The sequence below is a fragment of the Melampsora larici-populina genome (assembly GCF_000204055.1).
Source record: "Melampsora larici-populina 98AG31 unplaced genomic scaffold MELLAscaffold_162, whole genome shotgun sequence".
Taxonomy (NCBI): Eukaryota; Fungi; Basidiomycota; class Pucciniomycetes; order Pucciniales; family Melampsoraceae; genus Melampsora; species Melampsora laricis-populina.
The window spans coordinates 1-23,739 of NW_006768925.1; the positions used below are offsets into that span (position 1 = coordinate 1).

Consider the following 23,739-nt stretch of genomic DNA (forward strand, 5'->3'; position numbering starts at 1 on the left):
TCCAGGCAATACCATGCAAAGAATATCAGTCTAAGGTTGTTGTATTATCAAAATCATCTCCATGATATACCAGAAATTGATTGACACATTTATACAAACACCTGCAAAATTTCATTCTGATTTTGATAGTTTGTTTTATTTTGATCCAAATTCAAAAGGAAAGAAGACCTCTCCAAACCTCAACAAATAGAGAAACTTGCAGATACCCTTTGTTGAATGACATAATGAGCTCACATATCAGTTTACTCCTTCTTCTCCTCAAGTCTGACTTTGAAGGTGCAATAATGTATATAAGATCTCAGTTCAATTTGATCAATTAGAATTTGATTTTCTGCTTTTCAAGATTTTGATCAAAAGATACCGCAGATTACTTAAGAAGATGCAATCTTCAACCCTTCTTGGTTTTACCACAAAAATATCTGCAATCACAGCATGAAATACCAAAATGTGATCAAAATTGCAGAGATATGAATAAACTACAGAGGGGAAAGTATGATTTAAATGTTAGGCAATGAGCTGATGAGATAAAATAGTATGTTGCAAAAGGTTATTGATACACCTGAGAGAACTGCTTCCCTATAAATTGGATGATGAGTATCAACAGTCACTGCCATGCATGCTCTGGGCGTATGACAGACAGTACCCAAAAGCACAACAGTACTATGATTTCCAGGATACGGGGTGGTGATCAATTTAAGGGATCAATCAAAAAAATTATATTTAGTAGTTTACCAGTTTATTAGAAAGATTTAGCAGGACAGGAAATTCAAAATGGAGGTTTTTGGATCAATTGAAGCTCTTATGGGCTTATGTGTTGGTCATTGGGTTAAAATTACATCATTTTATTTCACATTACTTATTAAGATCATTATAATTCATTCACAAACTCATTACAAAAAGAAAGAAAGAAAAAACAAAAGAAAAATTTGAAAATATAGGTATATAGGTTGGAAAATGGTTTTTAGGGTAGTAAAACTAAAGTTATGGGTATTATGAGGTTAGAATATGAAAGAACAACATTATATTATCCTTTGACAATTTTAATCTTGAAGGTTGATAAGAAGAAACAGAAGTTATTAGGGAAAAGGTACTTTTTTGAAGTTGGTAAACAAGAGGTACACATGTAATTTGGTTATGTAACAGTGGTATTAGTAATGAATAAGGTTGCCAAGAGGATTTTCCGGGATTTTTTAGGTTATAGGAAATGATGTCGCATTACATGAGCAAGAAAAAGAGAGTAGCAGCTGTGAAAAGTGAAGAAAATGGGTGAATTTTGTCAAAAATGAAGGTTTTCAGCTCATTACATATGTCAAATGACGTCAGATTAGTCTGATAGATCGCTCATTCAACGCATAAGAGTCGATTACATAATGTACAAACTTTAAACCAATAGTAGCGGAGGTGTTTGTAAAAATGTATAAGGCAAATAAAGAATTGGTGTGAATCTCGAATTTACAGTCACAAGTCAACATGTAATGCTAAAAACCTTAACTTCACAACTCAATATCTTACTCATCACTCATCAGAAATAGGTCATATGGGTGTCATAAATGATCAGTAACACGAGGGCTACAAGATTCACTTTAGTAATCAAAAATTGGAGCACATCTGAAAAAATTTGTAATCTCAAAATTTGGTTTTCAGCTAGTTTACGGGGTAGGAGATTTTTACACCGGGTGCTTTACACTGACCATCCCAGTGTAAAGCTCGGCCGGTGTAAAATTCAAAAAAGGGCTTGTAATGTAGAATTTTACACAGCCTTAATTTTTTTCTGGGCCGTGTAAATAATTACAGTGTTTGAATGTCGGTGTAAAAATACGGTAGCCGGCCGTGAACTGGAAATTTACACAGGAATTTTTACACAGAAAGACACAGTGTAATAATTTACAGTGTTAAAATCCGGACTCCGGCCGAAGCTTTGAATTTTGCACTGGGCCGGGTAACACTGACCCTTTTCGGTGCAAAGTTCCCTGTGCCAAATTACCAATGTGAGTCCCAATTTATAATTTTACACCGCAAAGAAATTTATTTTACACCACACATGTTTCATGCAAGGTCAAACCATGGAAGTTCATTCCCATGACGAACAAACAAGGAGAAGATACCTCGAATACTTACATATCAGGAACCAAACAAACAGACAGATATCCACATCGATCTTCCCCACACATCCGTGAGACCGGACAATGGATGATATATTGTGAAGTTGATTCCATATCGATCAACTTCACAATATATTGATGAAACTTTTGTCTTTCTATCGCCCAAAGAGGTGCTTTCAAGCACGATTCTTACCCAATTCCTCAACTTTTTCATTAATCAAGTTGAAAGACGAGACCTGTTTGAATCAGGTTGGTTCTAAATCGAAGATGGGTCATTCGGCCTCACACTATGATGGTGCCTTTGGAAATGAAGAAACTTCGGAAAGGAGTTCCTCTCCAGGCTTTACTCTTTGCAAACCAGACGCACAATATTCCTGGAAAGAAGATACTATTTCATCTCAAAACCATCCTTGCAAAGAAGAATTACCTTATTCTTTCGATTCCACATTTGTAAACTGTCGATACGTTGCTTCTTCATCCTCGACGGTGTCACCTACTTCCACTTCAGTATCAAGCTGCGCCATCACAGCTTCTCCATCTAAATATTCTGCTGCATCCCGTGATTCTTCCCCTTCTCCTTCTTTACATCTGGAAATGATAGAGATAACGTCGTCGCCAGTTCCTGGATCTCCTAAGGATCATGATGACACACTGGCCAACCTACCACGCCGTCCTAACCTCCAACTGCCTACCAATAAAAATATATATAAGACTTTTATTGATCATGGTTGCGATCTCGACGAGGAAGACTATCCGACATACCCAAACGGTGAAACCATCTATGTCAATGACCCCGAACATCCCGCCACGAACTTTTGATTTATTGCTTGGACTCATACTATGCGATCAGAAACCACAAAGAAAAAGGATTGGATTACAAGAAGGTATTACTGTTTGGGTGTCATCAAATGCACCAACAGCAATTGTCCTTTGGCTGGCTCTCCACCAACTTCGGGCAAAAAATTAGCCGAGATTTCAGAAGGGTGAGTCTAATATTTGACTCTTCACACCCAGTTAGTTGAACTTGGCTAACGGTCAATATGACTCTTCACCAGAGTTAAAAATTGTCCCATATCTACATGCGATGGCTATCAACAACATGTGAAATGTGACGCCAAATGTCGTATTGATACCAAGTTAGATGCTCAAGAGAAGGAAGGCTGGGCTTTACTTCGTCACCAAGGTACTCATTATCATGAGTGGCCCGAGGCCAAGAAGGCCAATCCTATCTCAAAAGATAAGTTGAAGGAGCGTGTCATCAATGACACAAAGACAGGGCCTATAGGATTAAAGGTATGTAATGTCAAGTTCATCCTTTATGATGTGGCCATTGAACAAATGTATAATTGTTCATCTATCAGGTCGGACAGGCGCATGTGGGTAAAGATCCAATTCGATCAGTAACCGATTTTCATCCATCATTTGGACATGCTGATTGTCTCGGCTACCTGCGACGTGATTTTCGACAAAAGGCGGGGATAATGACTAACACCCGAGACCCTGAATCTTGAGACAAGTGTCTTTGCACCATGATGGATTGGTCAAGGTATAATGATTTTTTCTGTAACAATTCGAGAAATGTCTCTGATATTATGATTGATTTTGTTTATTAGGAAAGGACTCATTGTTGTTTCTTCTTCCATTTCTGGGGCTGACGCGCACATCTCATTCCAAACTCCTTGGATGGCGGAGGTGTTGGTCGAACCCGATGACCGATCAGACACCTATACCGGTGGTCTTCTCTCTGACATAACTTATCGATTTTTTAAAATGGGTTATCTATTAACAACTTCAAAGTATTGTGAAACCATCAAGCGATGGGTGCCCGTCTTGTTCACATGGCTTGGCGGCCTTGAGGCGCTACACTACAAGATACACTTCAAAAACTTACTGCAACAAATTCAAAAAACTAACATGTCAGAGAAGAGTAAAAATATGATGGTAGAACAAGTTGTAGATTTTTCACTAGCTCAAAAAGTCGGATTTCAAGAAGCCTACATGGAAGTTTTTAATTGCAACAATAAGAACACAGCTTTATCTAAGTTACATGGATGTGAATGGCATTTTCTGCAGGCCGTTACACGTATTAAGAAGAATCATAAGATTGTCAAGTTAAAACAGGTGGTCAGTCTTTCTTCAGAAACTTATTAATTGTAAGTATCTTTCACACTGACAGTTTGTATGTTTTTTTTCAATTGCTATACCAAAAGGGCATGTGGGAGAAGAAATGCAAAAACTTACTTCTTCCTGACGGACCTGGTGTAGACAACCTTGACACCCGATTTGAGGAATTGCGGCGATTATTCCCACTGGCCAAGAAATGGATCGAATGGTGGAGTGCAGCAGACATCCAATCCATGCTTTTCCCTGCCCGAAAACGAAAACCTCTTGATGATCCACCCTTGCCTGGCGAAGAAAGTGATGACGAATCTGATGGACCTCGAAGACGGGCGGATTTACCTTCAACCACGAATGGACAGGAATCCATGCATCGCGTGTATTACATCTTGTGGTAAGTTTTTGGTATAATTAGTTCCATTTTATTAGGCAAAGTGGCTGATGAAGTGGTGGTTATGCGTATTTAGTGATGGTAAATGTGAGATTATACCGGGTATAATCCAACTGATTGCCTTTGCTCAGTGTATGGAAAAGGACTATCAATCGGTGAAGAAAGGTGTTTCCATTACTTATGGAAACACTTTGCAAGACACCTGGCAACAAGTCGTCAAAGCCATTGGGATGGCACCACCCACGAAACGGAAATTCACTCGTAATGATGGACGTGCCCCTGACACTACGGAAGAGCTCCTGGGAAACAAATCAAAAAAAAAGGATCACCCAAAGAAACTCGGTCGTCCCATTGGCTCTCAGAATATCAATAGAAACCCACTAACTACGTATCAATCTTATTCTTCTGGCAATACACCTGGAACTCGAAATAGATGTTGGCAAACAGCATCACTTGAGACGCTATATGCAATCTTCAACCTTACTTGGAGTCGATATTTAACAGTAAACAGCACCAACTTAGTGAATGTGCTTGCACGGCATTTCACCGCTCGATGCACCTTTGAAATCACTGGTTTAAAGTTTGCCACCAGTATGACAAGGTGGCAAACTTTGTTACATAAAGCTATTCAAGCAACTTCGAAATCTTACGAGGACGACAAATTCGCATCCGCTGACGGGTTCATTGAGCAATTACTAGCCCCAGTAAACGACAGAAAATCAACTCTCAGGCCCCTTTTTGAACACACAATGATCAAGACTGTGGCCTGTCCTCGCAATCCAGAGCATACAACCATCAATTCTCAACGTCGAGCAACCCTTCATGTCATTCCAGCCACCTTTACCAATGCCTCATTATCATATTCTGAAGTACCGCTATTGATTTCGAGATGGATGTCCGATGGTCTCAGCACGGAAGGCATATTATGCGGTCAATGCCATCCTGAAAAGAACCGTAAGGCCGGTGTCAGCGTCAAAAATCCGTCCTTTGTTCAAAATAACTTCAAGATCGAAATCACGGACCCTCTTTTGGCCCCGCTCCATCTTTACTTTCAAGTTGACGGCATTGTAGGTTTGAGTCCTACAGAGCGCGAACGCTACCAAGGAGAAACCAACTGGCCAGCTCGATTTAAGGCGGGTACAGTTGATTACTTTTTGGTTTCGCGTGGTTACTGGGCAAATTACCATTATTGGGCAAGAGTGGTTCGCTCAATTGACGGAATACTTGGTGTATGGCTTTATGACGAACGGGAAAATGGAGGGATAGCCCAGCTGGAAGGTGCCGATATTACCAGCATAGGTGGATGTTCTCCGGACACCAGCTGGTTGTTCTACTCGCGGAAGCCACAGGGAGAGGAATTAGACCAAATCAAGGCTTCTATACAATCTCTTTTGGACAGCTTTCCTGAAAATACCTCCAAGATTCCCTTCTCCATGCCGAGTCATAATTTCCCATTTGGAGGCCAGCTCACCGAAGACAACGAATGGCTTCCATCGCCTGAACGCACTACAACGGACGATACCAATCTTGACATTGATTTCAACCAGCCGTTGGAAGCTAGTATGTCTTCCGAGGAGGAAGACATCACCGTGGTCCCTCAAGACACTGTTGCCACGACGAAGATATCAGGTACGTCTATAGTATTCACTCTTCTCATCCGATACGCTGCTGGTGTGTAACATTTAACTTGATATATTGTCACATTTATCGGAAAGATTCGTAAGGCCAAATCCGAAGTTGCTGTTAAGGGTAACAAGTAGGTGACGAAGGTGACCAAACCTAAATCCCAAGTAGCAAGCAAGGGTGCCAAAGACGTGACAAAAGCGAAGACAGGTATGTCATCTATATTCAAAAAAATCTACGTCTTGATTGCTAACCAAAACATTGATTTTTGCTTTCTGAAATATAGGCAATTGGAAAGGATGGGCTCTGGTGGAAGATGTGCCCATCAAAGAGGAGGTAGGAGCGGAATTAGAACCCAGGGCTAAGCGACACCGACGTGGCTGACATACAAGATCATTCAAATATCGTGTTTTTATTGTTTTTATTGTTTCCTTTTTTCCAATTGAATGGCGGTGTTATTTTTTGGCGGACTGTGTAAAATTGCACTTTGTCCATGCTGAATTGCATTTTTACACTGTGCTTTTTTACACAACTTAGCTCGGTGTGAACAGCGCCGGTGTAAAATTCTAATTTTCGGGCGTGAGGTTGAATTTTACACTGGCATTCGTAGCACCGGGGTTTCCGGTGTAAAAATTGATGTGTAAAATTCAACTTCACGGCCGGCTACCGTATTTTTACACCGACATTCAAACACTGGAATTATTTACACGGCCCAGAAAAAAATTAAGCCTGTGTAAAATTCTACATTACAAGCCTTTTTTCGAATTTTACACCGGCCAGGCTTTACACTGGGGTAGGCGGTGTAAAGCACCCTGTGCAAAATTCTACCTCCCCCTAGTTTACAAGGAAAAAAATCACCTGTATTCATCATAAGAAGTGCTGTAGGACCCTGGAATACCCCTATGGAGGTGGGTGACGAAAAAGGTGCTTTTTCGGGGGCAAAACTCGACTATGTGAGTGTCCAAAAAGTGGGTTTTTTGCCATTTTCTGCCCAAATGTGCGTGACGTAAAAGTGGAGTTTTGCGGTGTGAGATCTTGATGTAAGTGACGTGAAAGGTGAGTTTTTGACCTGCCAGGGTTAGGTTTTATTACGCCCATGCTCCAATATGTTCTGTTCTGTTCTGTTCTGAGCCTCTCAGAAACTCTAAAGTTTAACCTTCCAGAGATCCACAGCACCTCAAACCGACTAAAACCGCATACAAGCAGCACATATTCCGCATATTCCGCAAATCCTTATATCAAACCTTATCAAACTGTTCAAAGCTTATTTGTCAAGATGTTGTCGACTGAAAAAATCCTCCAAAAGATTCTCAATCTGTGTGATAACTGCCCCGGACTTCGAGAAGGGACTCGCCACGATTTGATCTTCAAAGCATTCTCAAACGCTCCAGTTGCTAACAACGACGGGATGTGGCCATCAGTAAACACAACTCTTGATGCCGCATTTGGTAAAGATTGTGTTGTACAAAATATATCAAAAGGGCCCTTGGGGCTTCCGATGGTGGTTGATTGGGTCCGAAAAGCTGAAAAGCATCCCACATGGGACCTTAATGCTGAAATGCTTATCAACATCAAGCTGGATAACATTGTAACTGCGCTCAAAGGTGAATATTTCACATTTTTTGCATGTGAAACAACAAAGTGAGACTGATTCAAGTGTGATTCTCAAGCTGCGGGGGCTGAAGACCAATCCGATCCAAAGCTCAGCAACAAGCGCCGATTAGTATTCGACCCAGAGACGTCCAACGAAACTAGGCCTCCAGTCAAGCAACCCAGAACGGCGTGTCCTGACAAATCAACTGCCATCGAATCCAATGTCATCATCTTGTCCTCTGACGATGAAAGTAATGTGCAGAAAATTCAAGGTTCCAAGAATCAAAAGCATCATACGAAGAACACAAATGTAATCAAATTATGTCCATTATCCTGACCAGGCAATGACTGTAAGCGATGCAAGGTGGAGAAAAGTCCTGGTGGTAAAAATCTTTCATGTCATTGTGGTGCAAAAACAATCTGGCTTGGCAAGGGTCGTGTTAGATCAGCAGAAGCTCACTGGGCCACTGGTAAGTTGATCAGACAATTTTTACTCTATGTCAATCTTGATCCTAAGTCTAATGTACAAAAAAATCGTGACAGATATTTGCAAAGACAAGACAAAAAACCTCAAGAACAATACTCAGTTAACTTCTTATTTCAAAAGTACAACGGCCCCCAATCCTAATAATTTGATCTCGGTGGCTTGTCCGGGACTCAACGACGAAACATGGGAAAGACCAAAAGCTACACAATCAATTGCCGAATTTCTCTCCAAGACCTTCAGCATCTATCGTGGAAACCACCAACATGAAATATGCAGGGAGATTTTTGGACAGGACGCTCAAGAGCATAAGTTGACAAAGGAACAAAAATCTCAATTGATTGCGACGTTAGACGCTCGATCGAAATGGCAAGTCAAGAGGCACGGAGAGCGGAGTGCGATCTACTCGAGTGACTGCAAAAGGACATTTGTTTGTAAGAAAACCGACAAGAACCCTGTATGTAGCGCTTGTCAAGAAATCAAGGAGCTCCGTAGCTTGTTAAAAGCTCTCAATGTGAAGTATGCGGAAGATGATGATATGAAGTATTCTCGAAATAACTATATGTCCGATAACAACAACGCCTTTTCGCCCACAGCGTTGAAATTATCTGATTGTCGCCTCCTCAAAACTTCAATTGAAAGTGCTTCAAAAGGTGATTTTTCCAATTTTATGACGGTTGTTGCTGCCTCGTCTCGGAATGCCTGTTTGAAAATCGTGATGTGACACGTGGTATGATCAAGGCTGTTGCCATTAAGGCTGACCGCGAAAACGCTGGAAAGTCCATTCGAGGAATGAGGATTGACTCGTGCTTGACGAATTTGTGATGGCTCTAGGGTGCAATCAGCCCACGCGCTCTAAGTCTTTTCAACGACAACTTTGCAGGTCGTACGACTCGCAGTCCTACGAATGATACGAGCAAAAGAAGGTTTTCATCTAGATGACAGCCTTCACATTACCAATTTTACTCGAATTGCTCAAGTTCTGAAGGATCTTGGCTATTCGGGTCCGATTGCAGCTGCGTCTGATCAAACTGTCTGTGTCAAGCGTCTTCGCCATTATAATGGCTTTTTGGTAGGAGCTCAAGGAGGCGATATCCCTTTCAGCAATGCTTCTGAGCTTCCTGAACTTGTGAAATCAGTTTTCAAGAACAAACAGCTCTGCTCCAAAGTAAGTCATGCTTTGCTTCGCTTCATTATCTAAACCTTTTTTGACATTTATATTCAACTGTCACTTATCCAGATTTGAGCTTATACTATTCAAGTCCCATTACCTAATGTCCCAACATTCATAGTGGCATTAATTGCTAGTTGCGATAAGGAGACATCGAACGATATATTAGAAGGACACAAGAAGTTCCTGGAATTATCTCGCGAAGCAGGGATCAATATCCTTTCGATTGGTGCAGATGGTGCACCACCCGAACTTTCTGCTCAAGCTTCACTTGTTGATACAGCCACCCAATACTTTACTTACTCAAACTCAACTTACGATGTCCATATTAAGCTCCCTCTCGTTGGCCATCCTCCACGACCTGTGGTTATGGTTCAAGACCCTAAACATGCTCGTAAAACAAGTGCAAATCAGTTAGCCTCCGGAGCTCGTCTGCTCACGATTGGAAACTATCACATCTCAATACAACAACTTGCAGCAATCCTCCAGTCGGGCCGCAGTCTACTTCTTCATAGGGATGTATTCGACTGCGACAAGCAAGATGATGGGCGAGCCTTCCGCACCTTGAGCTCATCGACACTGGCGGTTTCACTCGCCGACAAAGATATGCTGGGTTTGTCTATCTACCTGTACGTCGCTGGAGAGATGTGTGACACCTGGTTAAACCGGTCAATCGGACATCGCGAGCGTATTCGATCGGCGTGGACTGCCGAGTTCTTCTTCAGGCACTGGAAGAAGTACCTCCTCAAAAGACAAGCTGAATCTCACAAGCTGATGAGTTTCTCTCAAAATTGTATATCACCTCAAAGCTTCAAGATATTTTCAACTCTTGCAACGTCCCTTCTCCAACTCATCATAGCTCATCGAGAGTTCTATCCGAACTGTCCTCTGCTTCCATGGAAACATGGCAGTGAACCCTGTGAGCATGGCTTTGGCTGGATGCGTGTGCTATCGCCGCAATTCACTGTGCTAGATGCTAGGATGATGATGCCTAAGTTACATCTTATTGTGAAAAATATCATGTCAGGAAAAATGAAAATACCGCCATCTGAACATATTCATTCCGGCTACCAATATGCATTCTGCGATGAACCCGACAGTGATAACCTCAAGATACTTACCAAATTCCCAACTGATATTGAGATATCAGAGGATCTGAAGACTGCATATGAACGAGCTAACCACCTTGTCACAATCTCTGGAATGGGTTCACTCACAAGTCTGATTTGTGACACTCCAGACGTAGATCTGGAGGAATCGTATGAAAACTCGCCTGAAAACTTGTCAGGTCTGCTCATTTGTTTCCTTTTACTTCTTTTTCACCCAAACCTTTGCTGAAATCTGACATTTTACGTTTAGATGTATCAGTCTGCGCCACTCAGCTCTATGATATAGAGTATAGATACAAAGTGGGTAGTTGTCCCGAAAAGGAAGTGCTTGAAGCAGCTGCAAACTTGACCAAGGAACAAAACGCTATCAACCTCTTTCTTGAAACCTTGCCCGAAGATTCTGAAAGTGAAAGCTTGAAAAACGCAGCTATGTGTATATCAAACCTCCTCAATCCAGCCCGTAAGCAAATCATCAATTCATACATCTATAGATTATTATATTCAACATAACTAATCCCTGTCTCTTTCTTTTTCTACTTGTAGCTGATCATCACCCAATCTTTGCCTCCAAGAGTGATGTAGCAATTGGGCCTTTAGTCATCAACAACGAGCTCATTGGTTCCACTCTCATAGCTATTTGAAAACACCACGACAGCGAGGTTGTCAAGCATAAGGGAAATGAGCGAAGTCTCATCCATCCTGATGAATTACATTTAGAATTGACGAAAACAACCAAGAGTGGTGGTTTAGATGCAAGTGCTTGCTCAAAGATCATCGCGGTTTGCTTTAAAAACCTGGAAGAAGTTCCAACTGGCAAAGCACGTCGACACCGATGGAATATCAATGTCAAGATGGATTTATCTGGAATTGTCAGAAATACAGCAACTTTTGGTCAAGCCCACTTGCAAGGGCTCCTTGACAGCGGCGAAATCAAGCGATCGAACCCTATCAAGCCCGGAAGCTTCATCATTGTGATCAAGAATCATGTAAGTTTCTCTCTTGACTTTGGTTGTAACAAGTCTGATGCATTTGTGATATGTAGACTTTGTATTTGGCACGAACACTGGTTGTCTATAAGCTTGTCAACAAAAAACACGCATTTGTGACAAGTGCAGACGCGAGGAAGGGTTTATTGCACATAGCTGCACAGATACTTTTCTACAACCCGGCTTATCCAGTCATAACACCGACCCAAGGCTTGGCATCAACTGATTTGACATATTCTCTCTTGGATGCTACCGATGTAGTATATGTATTTGAGCCTTCTGCTGGCTCAACATTTCTTGATTGTGGAGATGGTTGCTATTTGCTTCCAACAGTCATACGTGACATGCTTGGATCTGTGCATCTTGACAAGTTGATAGACTGTTATTATGATGAATTAGCACGATTGAAATCTCGGCCCCATGAGGGGGAGATCTCTGACTAATATTGAATGCTTATATATACAAAACTACAATAATTAATGACTACGGCTTAGCGTTAGCGGAAATCGCTGACCATGATATGAGCTTTATGTGATGAAACACAATTTTGCTAGCATACATATCTGGGACCCAAGAATGTTTCAAAGCCTTTTCCTTTTGTTTTCTCTGAGGTGGGTGACCAAAAAGTGGCTTTTTGGGGGCCAAAAATCTAAAAACCAGCGGATGTAACACTACGCCATATGACTAATATACCATGGAGTTTACAAAAGTCTTTTCATTTACAAAACTCAAATCATTTTCTGAACTCTAGGGATTAGAAACAAAAAATGAGATTTCAAAGTACTATCTTTTTATCAAACATAAGTCATATCTTGAATCACAGTATCATCTTGTAAGCTTATCTGTGTCTTGAAACACTGCTTGAGTTTTTTTTTCACATACATCATAAACTTCTACATCATAATCCCACAGAAGCACAACTAATTCAACTCATTTGAGGTTGTGGGGGTTTGTACATATATATTTATCTTTCAATTTCGATTGTGATGACATTTCCAGAATGACCTGTTAACATTAAATATACACGCACAAATTGTGGAAAGGACCAGGATTACACATTGAATTCCAACAACATACATGAATGAGTGAAAAAAAAGGATACAGTGTGTCAAACACATTGACAGCCAGTGTCATCAAGGCGAGAAAACCAATACTTTGAGGGAAAAGAACTAATCAAAAAACTTATAATCCTTCCAAAAAAAGGACAACCTCGTCCAAGACCGGGACTGGATCAATATCTAGCTGACCATAAAATAACGGGTCTTCGGATTTCACGCGTTGAAGCCACTCGGAGGAGTAACAGTCGATGGGTAACCCGTATGGTGCTGGGAGTGAGCTGAGAGGCGCGTTTGTTTGACGGATTCTTGGTCGGGAGGGGCGACCAGTCTTCTTTCCTGCTGAATTAGGTATGCTAGCCTTTCTTTGCTCCATGTACCCATCTAGTAGAATGCAAACATGACCCAACTTTTCACTACGCCATTCGAGATTTCGCACCAAGCAAGGTAGACCATGTCGATTTGGCCCTTCACTGGTTCCTTCACGGTCGGTCTCATCATCGCTGCAAGCATTTTCCATTATCACTGAAAGCTTGAACAGCTGAGCGGGTTTTGAGAAGATTGCTTTGTCTCTCATTTTCTTCAACTTCATTTCAAACAATACAAGAAACTAGATCAGTGATTTGTACAAAGCAATACGTATGATAGGTGAGAGATAAGACTGACTTTTTGAAGTCTACCAGCTTGTCGGACTCTGCTTTGTGACTTTTCTAGACGCTCTGGTTCCCATGATTGCAATCGATATCTATAATTGATTAAAATTGAGTGTTGAGGATAATTAATCAGTTCTGGATTTGCAGTTCAAAGCAAGACATTGATGAAACATTGATTCAAAAGCTTCACATACCGCTTTGATAATGATCGAGCATAGGTATCCAAACATTTGGTTATGAGAGTGTCATTTGCACCACCAGTAGCTACTCCATTGTACTCCCCACACTCAACTAACTTGTAGAATATTTTTGAAGCAACATTCCAGATCCACTTGTTTCCATTTGATGCGGCTGACTTTGAGAAATCCGGACGAAAGCTTGATAGACCTGCAGCTTCCAACATGCTCTTCATGATTTGAAGCTGTTGAGGTGTTGCATCCTTATGACCAGGTCCGTTCTCATAAGGGAAGCAAGGATCAGTTTCGTCGCGAGTTCCTGATGTGGAAGGGTCTTCTGGTACATTCGTTGTATCGTCTGTCGGATCGGGTAGCTTTGAGCCTTCTTTGATACCTAGCAGTGTGTCAACATGAAATCTGATGCGATCCTACAAAATCAAAAATGTGAACAATCAGACATTGATTATGTGATTTGACATTTGTGATGTATGAATAGAAAACCTACGGCAGTACGTCCTCCACGTCTTTTGCTGGGACTCGGAGTAGAATCACCATCGCCAAGTAGTCCACTCAACTTGTGTACAACTTTAGTCAATGCTTTCAATTCACTTTCGAGGTATTCAACCTTTTGGTTAGTCCGCAGCAAAAGTAAGTGAAGATTCTCGATATCTGGTGTTCTGCTCTCAGGCATAGCAGAGCTGATTTTGATATACAGAATCAAAGTGATAAAATTGAAATGGTAAAGTAAGTATTGAAGTATCTCCAACCTTGTTATACGAGAAAGAGACTTACCTTTCTTGTGGAACCTCTGATTCAGGGTTCTTAGGAGGAGGAGGGCCACTTTTTCGAGCTTTGACACAAGGCGAGGGGCGGCGGGAATGTGCCTGACTGAGATCGAGATCGGTATCGGATTGGTCTGTGTCGTCATTGTCTGGATTCCAGTCGGAAATTGAGGGTGAGGGATTTCTCGCTTTCGATTTTCCTTTATCCTTCTTTGATTTTGGTTCTGGTGAAGTAGAAGAGAGTATTGTAGGGTGTGGTCGAGGGTATAAAAGCCGGTTGTGCTCCCTGCTCGGAAGGATTGGGACTGAAGAGCCAGCTTCAGGTGTGATAGCGGCTGAGGTCTGTGTAGTCTGTGTACTTGATTCGGCTGAATATAATTGGATAGAAGGAGATCAGTATTGGATGACAAAATATGAAACAGAATGTAGGTTGAAACTTACTCCCTTGCTTAGGATGAAGATTGTGTGTTGCAGGTGTGAAGTCGAATGAGTGATGGTCCAGCTTGGAGCATACTGGAGGTTGACCAAACTGTTTTTGTGACACCAAAGGCAGCGTAACTGGAGCAAGAAAACTGTTTGATCAGTAACTGGAGCAATTCAAAGCTGTATCTGAATGATCCTTACTCAATTCGTGATAGCTGTTACAATTTTTTAAGAGCTGAATCCTGCTAAAACCATTAGTGTCTAATCCAACATCTTTTAGCATATCAACCAATTGTGAGTCGTTGAATTGTTCGAAGTTGATCTGATTGTTTGGAGGGTTGACAGTGGTTCGCACTGAATCATCGGAAGGTAAGTGTGTGGTCTTTTTGATCGTTGACTTCTTCCTAGATCGGACCAACTGGCTCAGAAGGCGTGGTTTCTTCTTGGTGACATGCTTGCCGAGGAGATCAAGAACTCTTTCACGGGTTGTTGTGGGACCGACTGATATTCCGAGTCTCTCAAGAACATCTTTCTCAGAGACTGGAATCGGCATAATGATCAGCAAGTCTGATCAATATTATACTCATCAATACTTTGAACGCTAGAGTTGAACATACCCGGCTCTGTTTCTGAATCACTGATTGTTTTGCGCTTGGCCGCTTTGGTACTGGACTGATTTTCAGCTTGGTGAGCAACGGTCTTTGTGGTATCGCGTCGTCGACTCCGGAGGACCCGGCTGCCTGCAGCAGGTTCCTGGGATGACATGGGCAGCTTTTGGTGATTAAACAAAGAATAAAAATAAAAGTATAGAAAGAGTGAGAGTGAGAGTCGTACAAAAAAAATTGAAAGTATATGCGAAAAAGTGGGTATTGGTAGTCTTGATGTGAGAACAAATGTGCGAACACACTTCCTTTTTAAGGGTTTGATTGTCGCATTCTGAACTATCGTGTGAGATGTTGCACTTCTGATATCATGAATCATTGGAATCAGGATATCCCCCAACCTTTGTTTGTGTCGCCACAGTGATTTCCGAATGGGAAAATAAAAGCGTGACTCATCCAGATTTGAAAGACGTGCTCTTGCACCTTTCATAATTTCTGTTATGACTGTCATCAGAAACTAAGCAACTTGGCCTTGATGAGATATACCAGTGATGGTGGGTTGTTTAGTCACATAACAACAGCCAATTGTTGTTAGGTAATTATTGTAAGATGATGACTTATGAGCAATGGCATTCCTTTATGCCGTATTCGATGCCAAACAGGGTATAGTCCCCAATGCTTGCTCACGTTGTGAACAAGGAACACAACACATCATGAGGTTGAATTAAGAGCGTGGTACACTGGAATTCCATCAAAAGCTTTTCCAATTGAATTCAATTGGTTCAATGAAGACTTTGAAAGGAACTACTTATCGAAAATGAATTGAAGACATTTGTTGGATTACATAAAAAACTGATATGAAGTACTCTCAATTGTTTGTCAAGAATCGGGGATGCAATCTGAAGTTCATGCAATTTATAAAAATCCCAAGTATAACAAGATAACTTTAGAGAAAAGAGATAACTTTGGAGATAACTTTAGAGAATATAAGAAACAAATTGTAATAGCACAACCATACAATAATACACTATTAAATTTGTAAATCTGAGACCGAAGTGTCATTGGTAGGTGAAGCATCATCTTGCTCCGCCGAATCAGATTCAGAATGAACATCATAATAATCTTCGAGGGACTTTCCAGGTCCTAATAACTCCCTCAGCGCTCGCGCTTGTCCCCTTATCAAGATGTCAGAGATTTCCAACTGGTGCTGTAGGTCAATTGCGTCTACTTGAAGATCATCAACTTTGCTTTTGAGAGTTGCAATGTTCTTCATTGCTTCATCTAGCTTGGAAGAATGTTGAGCAGTGGTTCCGGCTAGAATAAACAGGAGTCAGCTTGAAGAATTGGAATCTGCTACAGAAGTGAAAAACACATACCATTCGCTTGTTGTTGTTGGAGATCTCGGAAAAGATTTATGCTGGCCTTTTTCTCCATCTCTTCAAGCGAAGTTTCAAGATGGGCTAATCGTTGTTCTAAAGTTCGCACTGGATAGATGATTTAAAGAGAAATACAGTTGCTTAATAATAATATTGAACAACGTGATTGTGGGCTTACCTTTCTCTTCTCGTTGTTGCTCCTCTTTGAAGATATCAACTCCACTTTTCTTGTTCAAGGGAGAAAGATTTTCATTCAGGTTGATAGCTGGGATATCCCGGCCGATCACTGGACATATTTTTTAAGATTTCAGCTCAACATCTTGCAACAAAGGTAGAAGAATAAGAGAGAGAGACAGAATTACCTAGATTCCCCACCTCAAAGACTTCAGTATCGGAAAACTGAATAAGATCCATATCGTCTGAGACATGAGCTGGGTTCGATGCCTTGACGTTGGTGAATTCTTCTTGTGATTTTGATTCATTCCAGCCTTTGTGTCCTTGTGAGTGATGCGGATCGATGTTGAAAAACATGTTAACCGGGCTGGTTTCTCTTTTGATAGGAGAAAGTTTGGGCACACTCCGATTCGTTGAAGTCGGAATGCGTGAAGTGCCACTTTGATCATTTATATGAGACCCAAAGAGAGATTGTTTGAGCCCTTCGAGTCCTTTTTTTTCATCCTCATTGCTAAGACTTGAGATTGATGAAATTCGTGGTGAAGAAATGGACACGCCCTCGATTCGATTGGAAACAATCCGCTTTGACCGTTGACGAACAGTACTAGTGCTGTTTGCCGTCTTGGAGCGGCTTGAGGCCTGCTACAGAATATCAGAATCAATGAAAAAAGGTAACGATCAAAAGTTTGATGCTCACTTTCTTCTTTTTCAACGTCTTGGACGTGGACGTGCCCCAAACTTCACTTTCCGGCTTTGCTTCCATTCCTAAGTCAATCAACAAGTGTGATCAGGATGTATATACGGTATCTGACATAAAAAAGGGAAGTGACCAACCAAGTCCTATGCGTTTATGTGGATGAGAAAACTCCAAATCTTGAGATGCAGAGCGCTTGACTAACGGCTCTTTTTTCTCCAAAGACGTTGAGGTTATAGGAGAGGTAACTCGAAGATCTTCAAGAGTAGGATAGATGTTGATCATTGCAGAAGCAACCGCTGGGGAATCTGAGGTCGGATTGGGGAAAACTATCAAGAACGCGCATGAGCGTCCTCAGTATCTACGAATCATGAAATCACAACTATATGAGGAGATGAAAAAGGAGATGAAAATTCAAACTAACATTCAGGTTGTTTCTCTCGGACAATATTTGCTACCTCGCCTTTGCTGATATTTGATCTTATGGGAGTCATTGGATGATGAATGCGCAACCAGTCAAGCATAGTTTGTTTACCAACAGATGGGTTATTGGGGTCGAGAAAGGTTTCTAAAGTACCTCTAGCACTAGGTTCGGACATATTTATGATATGAGAAAGTGAAATTAGGATTCAAAGAAAAGAGATTTCCTGTTGGAAGACAAAGTATTTGAGCAGAAGAGATGGTCGAAAATAAATGTTGAGGATGTATTTATAAAGTAAGATGGAGAAAGAACCGGGCCGCTAGAGAGTTAACTTGATGTGAGGGAATGAATCCATCAAGATACGTTAGATACCTATCTTCATTCAAAGGAGAACTTTTTTGTATTCGGAGTTAAGTCGCGACCCCAATACTACTGTTGCACCGTGAGTTGTTCACGGCATCCTTTATGACTCAGAAGCCACAGACAAGGAGCCTTTTATGTTTTTAATTTATGATCGACTCATAAATTTCCATGAGTCAGTCCCACATTTCTCCTTTCGGCAATTACCTGAGGTACATGACAACCAAACAATGGTTCAGGGTCACATATCAGTATCTATGATGTTGTTGTTCAATGTGTTACTCGGACCAAATTTCCAATGTTTCAAACAATGGCAAACAAGTGATGGTAATCATTCACACGCGTATGCTTGCCATCCATCCAGGATGTATCAACAAAAAAGGGGGAGACATGATATATAGAAAGGCCTATGTTTTTCCTTAACCTGATGTTTCCTTTTCCATCAACTTATTCTTTGTTCGTTGGCTTGTTTAACTAAAGGCGTACGTTGTTCCTCAACGTTGATTTTTCCTTTTCCATTGACTTATTCTTTGTTCGTTGGCTTGTTTGACTATCATTTAGAATCATTTGTCTCAGTAGCCCTTCTCGCCTTTACCATCAAAGTCATTGTTGATTGAGAAGTCTCCGATCTAGTTGTTATTATATCCTTTGATCTTGTCCGGTGATTGATACAGTTCGAAGTGTGTTATGCTGTCTTCATTTTTCTACTTACACACATGCTGATCATTTGTTTGGAAATCTTCATGATCTTCGCTTTCATGGATATGTAGAACTTCAGACTCGCCGTCATGCCACCAAGAACACGTAACCCCTCTTCTGCCCATGGCTCGCCTCTCAGTCCACCTGGCGAAGGATCAAGACCTGGTCAAACCTCTCCTCTTGCATCGGCTCAACGTTTCCGACGTCCACCTCCAGAAGACCCAGTGGCTGCCAAGGTTCAATCTCTTTCGACAGAGGCGCGGATCTTCCTGACCTACGACTTTGACTCTATCAGCCACAAGCCTTTGAAACTACACTACTACAACATCATATACCTTTTCAATCCCGCTACCAAAAGTCGACCTGGTGACAAGAAAGATGCACTCAAGAAGGTCTTTATCGACGAAGTGCGCCCCCTCCTCAAACCATATCTCTTACCTCCTCCTTCTACGCCTATGGAGACGGATTCAGCAGACCTCGATTTTGACCCACTGAGCCGCAAAACTACTCGCCCAATGCTCGTGAAAGCCATTTTGAGCAAGTCGCCCAAAACCGATGTATCGCCCGGTGCCACTATCGATGATGTTCTAATTCTATACAAGCGTTACGTCGATCCTCACCTTAAACTTCCACCAAATGATCGCTTCACAAAAAGACCCCGGGCTGTCCCTATCAACAGACTCAAGAGTGAAAGTATGGAGGACCTTCTTCTTGCTTTGCGATACCTTGCGCCTCGAGTGTTTGTACGTTCCTTGGCCATGAACAAGAGCTGCCTTATGGACCTCTATATCAAGTTTGTCCACGACAAGACTCCTGATAGGCCCCTGATCCTTGGGTACCATTACACCCTTTTGGATCTATCACCATCGGATCTTGTTTCAGAGTCTATGGAAGAAGACGTTGTCGAAGGGGCAAAGTGTAAGATTCAGATTTCCTCATACGTCTTCTGGTAAATTTGCATTTAGTATTCTGCAGAAGAACTGACTGGATTCATGAACTTCTAAATCATTCATCAATTTATTTGTATCTGTAGAAAACAAAGAATGTCATATGATTCACACTCGTCAATCAATCACCGAATTCATCAGAAGTTTTTTAGTTTTCATGCGCTCATGTCATGACTATCCCAGATAGTTGAAGATTTCTTGTATTTTTAATCGTCCGTTTTTTGTGTTCACTCACACTGTTCCTCCACCCTTCTTAAATTCGGACTAGACCCTTGACTTCAAGGTGGACTTCAACGTACTCCTATTCAAGAGATTCACCCATCATATCTTTTTTTTATTGTCTGATCATATACATCAAAACCCCAAAAATAAATTTCTTTGATTTCTTTTTTTAAAAAGGTCTCATACCTTCAAACCCCCAAAAAAATTGTCTCTCCTTTGTATTATCATCCGTGAAATTGATCCTTGCCTGTTTGTTGTTCACCAATGCCTCCGCGACAACATCAAACCAGACAAGCCCATCGAGTTGTGTGTACATGTGTTGCTTACGAATGTTCTCAGCAACAATATCCCGACGCCAACGGAACCTACCACCCTGGGGTTGAGGTTTTGCCTGAGACACGTGCTGCTCACCAACGCGCCGATTTTCGAAACAGCTTACCAAAATCGCCTCGTACACCAGGTCACTCAAACGAATCATCAATTAATTTGGCTCAAGATAATCTGCTTTCACCCTTGAGACAATTACGTATAACCTCATCACCTTCTACTCCGCGCAATGATCAACATGTAGATGATGAACTTACTCACGGAAGATCATCAATACATCATTCAAGTCAACCAGATGAAGAAACTTCAAGTCAAGCGGCCGAGGTAGAGTCACCAACAATCCCTGCAACCGATTCTCTTCCCAAATCTCAGAAGTCAACCAAAACATGCTCTGAGGCAGCCTTAGCAAAATCTTCAGGTCAAACGGTGTTTGATTGTGGTCAGTATCTTTTCAGTATATCCTGTCAGTTGACTTTCTCATGATCGACTGTACTGATTTGTTACATGATCACTTTTTACTCTTTCTAGATCGTTTTCATGGATCCGACTTAAAATCGGCGAATCCACTCATTCTTCATACTGCTCTCACAGCTTCCATTCTCGACATATTTGGACAGTCCTCAAATTCAATCACGAAATGGTTCCTTGATATCCAGATCATCACGATTGAGCTGTCTACAACATATGGAATCTTACCTACGAAGTCATCGATCCGGCAGATTCTTCCTGAAGAAGCTGCCACTCTCAAGAAAATCCCTAGTTCAGCTACAACAACCTTCCGATGGTTAAAGCTTGATCCAGTCCTACAATACCTGAACTGCTGCTCCTCGTGCTTTGCGATGTACCCCGAGAATAGCGCACCGCCTCAATGTCATCATCGTATTGCAAATATCCCGGGTGGACCTTCTGATTCCGTTGATCCAAACAACGACGCCGGTTCTCCTCCATCAGAAGACAACGACCCAGAATTTTCAGACTCAATATGTGGCGAGCCTCTATTCAAATATGTTCGTGGTGTACAGAAGCCTGCTCGCCGTTATGCATTCCAGAGCCTCTCAGATTGGATTTCACGTCTCCTCTCTCGACCTGTAATTGAAAAAGAGCTAGAGGTTTCAGCATCAGAATCCTCAAAACCGTTCGATCCAACCGCCAATATTCACGATATCTATCAGTCTCGACTATGGAAGGAGTTTCGTGGTCCAGATGGGAGCCAGTTTACTAGTAATAGCAGTAACTTAACCTTCGCTCTTTTTGTTGATGCAATTAACCCATTTGGTAATAAACAAAGTGGGCATCACACTTCCATCACATTCGTAATCCTTGTTTGTCTAAGTCTCCCTCCCAATCTTCGACATCAACCCGAGAACGTCTTTGTAGTGGGGATCGCTCCCGGACCTCGCGAACCCTCCCTCGAGCAAATGAATTGGATCTTACGACCACTTGTCACCGAACTTCAAGTCTTATGGTCAACAGGATTACTCATCTCTCAAACTCACGAGTACCAGGATGGCCGCCTTATCAGAGCAGCGCTGTTAGTTTTTGTTGCAGATATTCCATCTCTTCGTCGCTGCCTTGGATTTCCCAGCGCTACTGCGACTTTTTTCTGCTCTTTCTGTCTCCTCAAGAAAAGCGAAATCAACAACTTTGATCAAGACTCATGGGAACCTCGTACGTGGTGTCAACATCACAAATGGGCATGTGAGGCCCGTGATGCTAAGACAGTGAAAGAACGCAAGAAGATATTCAAAACACACGGAGTGCGCTACTCAGTGCTTATTGAACTTGATTATTGGAACATCATCGATTATCATGTTGTAGATTCAATGCACAACTTACTTTTAGGTCTATCTTCTTGGCATGTTCGACGTTTTTGGGCGATGAAGGATCTTCAAAATGACGAAGAGAAGCTACCACCAATTAGTACTGTCGAGCTTCTGAAGCTCGTTGCTGAGCATTCAGAACCTTTACCTCATCGTCCCAATTCACCCGCACTTGATTCTGAAAGAGACCCCGAAGGACTGGATCAAAATATTAACGATGTCGAGTTTTCAAATGATACCTCGTCAAACGATCAAGAGTTCAATCCGTTCGATGACGCTGGATGGAAGGGAGAGTGGAATCCTCCACCCCTTGAGGAGATCATCTTCGATGCTGACGTCCTTCGTCACATCAACTCTATACTTCCAAAGATTCACACTCCAACTTGGATCAAACGTCCCATTCCTGTTCTAGGGAAAGCATCGTTTGGGAAGCTGAAAGCAGACGAATGGAGAAGCTTGATCACCTTGCAGCTTCCATTGGTCTTGATCCCAATGTGGTCGGGCAAAGATCATATTAAAACATCACTCCTCAAGAATTTCATACACTTAGTCTCAGTTGTGAACTTAGGACTCAAACGTGTCATCAACTCTACTCACATCGAACGTTACCGCTATCACATTCGGAAATATTTAGAAGGTTCTGTTTTACTTTTTCAGCACTGCAAGCTTGCTCCGAATCATCATATTTCTGTTCACCTTGCCGATTGCCTTGAAAAATTCGGACCAGTACGCGCATGGTGGTCATTCCCCTACGAGCGGTTAATGGGAAAGATCCTCAAGGCAGAACACAACAATCATATAAGTAAGCAAGCTTGAATTCATTGTTCCTTTTTCAGAATCGAGCTTCACTGACCACTCTGTCTCTACATATTCAACAGCCGAGCTTGAAATAACGTTTCTGAATAAATTTTGCCGTGCATCAAACCTTTTAGCTTTGATTGAAGATGATAAACTTCCTGAGACTCTAAAACCATATACTTCACGACTTCAAGCCCTATATAACCCACCCTTGCGAAGGCCACGTCGACCCTCAAACTCGAAGCTTTCCGCTCTTTCAAATGATGTCCTCAACCTACTCGTTGATTATCTGAACAACACAAAGAACGAACCATGTGTATGGCGTCGCCCAGATGATTGGGCCCTACTGAGCAAGAGTGACTCAATGGGTTACTCTCCTGTAGCCGCTCGTGCTCAATTCTATAAACAGGTCGAACACACCGACGGATTGATTTCTACTTTCACTCAAAATCCAGATAATTGCTGTATCTATTTCAAGGACTCAAAAGGTTCTGATTGCTTTGCTCGAGTATATTCAATATTTAACCATAGTAGGACTTCTCTACCATCTGGAATTTCTACTGATATATGGCTCCATGTACAATGCTTCCCCCGTTTACCACCCATACACCATAATCCTTTCGGCTTAACTGA

At 41.7% G+C, this 23,739-nt stretch overlaps 6 protein-coding genes across 6 annotated transcripts; 4 read left to right on the forward strand and 2 right to left on the reverse strand.

The window, feature by feature from the left end:
• Window positions 1-2,369: 2,369 nt before the first annotated feature.
• Window positions 2,370-4,719, forward strand: MELLADRAFT_85854 (uncharacterized protein; the record flags this gene model as incomplete). Its single annotated transcript, XM_007419328.1, has 9 exons — window positions 2,370-2,661; window positions 2,704-2,871; window positions 2,953-3,085; window positions 3,158-3,395; window positions 3,464-3,478; window positions 3,620-3,648; window positions 3,716-4,226; window positions 4,391-4,614; window positions 4,668-4,719. The coding sequence occupies 9 exons, from the start codon at window positions 2,370-2,372 to the stop codon at window positions 4,717-4,719; spliced, it is 1,662 nt and encodes a 553-aa protein (XP_007419390.1).
• Window positions 4,720-7,510: 2,791 nt separating this feature from the next.
• MELLADRAFT_85855 (uncharacterized protein) lies at window positions 7,511-11,232 on the forward strand (the record flags this gene model as incomplete). Its single annotated transcript, XM_007419329.1, has 9 exons — window positions 7,511-7,838; window positions 7,905-8,137; window positions 8,183-8,297; window positions 8,371-8,964; window positions 9,292-9,479; window positions 9,630-10,219; window positions 10,292-10,770; window positions 10,842-11,051; window positions 11,135-11,232. The coding sequence occupies 9 exons, from the start codon at window positions 7,511-7,513 to the stop codon at window positions 11,230-11,232; spliced, it is 2,835 nt and encodes a 944-aa protein (XP_007419391.1).
• A 1,527-nt stretch (window positions 11,233-12,759) lies between these two features.
• On the reverse strand, window positions 12,760-15,431 carry MELLADRAFT_85856 (uncharacterized protein; the record flags this gene model as incomplete). Its single annotated transcript, XM_007419334.1, has 8 exons — window positions 12,760-13,218; window positions 13,299-13,377; window positions 13,480-13,889; window positions 13,967-14,159; window positions 14,254-14,611; window positions 14,685-14,801; window positions 14,868-15,233; window positions 15,284-15,431. The coding sequence occupies 8 exons, from the start codon at window positions 15,429-15,431 to the stop codon at window positions 12,760-12,762; spliced, it is 2,130 nt and encodes a 709-aa protein (XP_007419396.1).
• Window positions 15,432-16,298: 867 nt separating this feature from the next.
• On the reverse strand, window positions 16,299-18,111 carry MELLADRAFT_85857 (uncharacterized protein; the record flags this gene model as incomplete). Its single annotated transcript, XM_007419333.1, has 7 exons — window positions 16,299-16,582; window positions 16,645-16,752; window positions 16,823-16,930; window positions 17,007-17,460; window positions 17,516-17,583; window positions 17,653-17,841; window positions 17,937-18,111. The coding sequence occupies 7 exons, from the start codon at window positions 18,109-18,111 to the stop codon at window positions 16,299-16,301; spliced, it is 1,386 nt and encodes a 461-aa protein (XP_007419395.1).
• A 970-nt stretch (window positions 18,112-19,081) lies between these two features.
• Window positions 19,082-19,945, forward strand: MELLADRAFT_114420 (uncharacterized protein; the record flags this gene model as incomplete). Its single annotated transcript, XM_007419330.1, has 2 exons — window positions 19,082-19,228; window positions 19,787-19,945. 2 exons carry the CDS (start codon window positions 19,082-19,084, stop codon window positions 19,943-19,945), a joined length of 306 nt encoding a protein of 101 aa, XP_007419392.1.
• Window positions 19,946-20,425: 480 nt separating this feature from the next.
• On the forward strand, window positions 20,426-23,456 carry MELLADRAFT_114421 (uncharacterized protein; the record flags this gene model as incomplete). Its single annotated transcript, XM_007419331.1, has 4 exons — window positions 20,426-20,927; window positions 21,017-21,523; window positions 22,331-22,532; window positions 23,411-23,456. The coding sequence occupies 4 exons, from the start codon at window positions 20,426-20,428 to the stop codon at window positions 23,454-23,456; spliced, it is 1,257 nt and encodes a 418-aa protein (XP_007419393.1).
• Window positions 23,457-23,739: the final 283 nt, after the last annotated feature.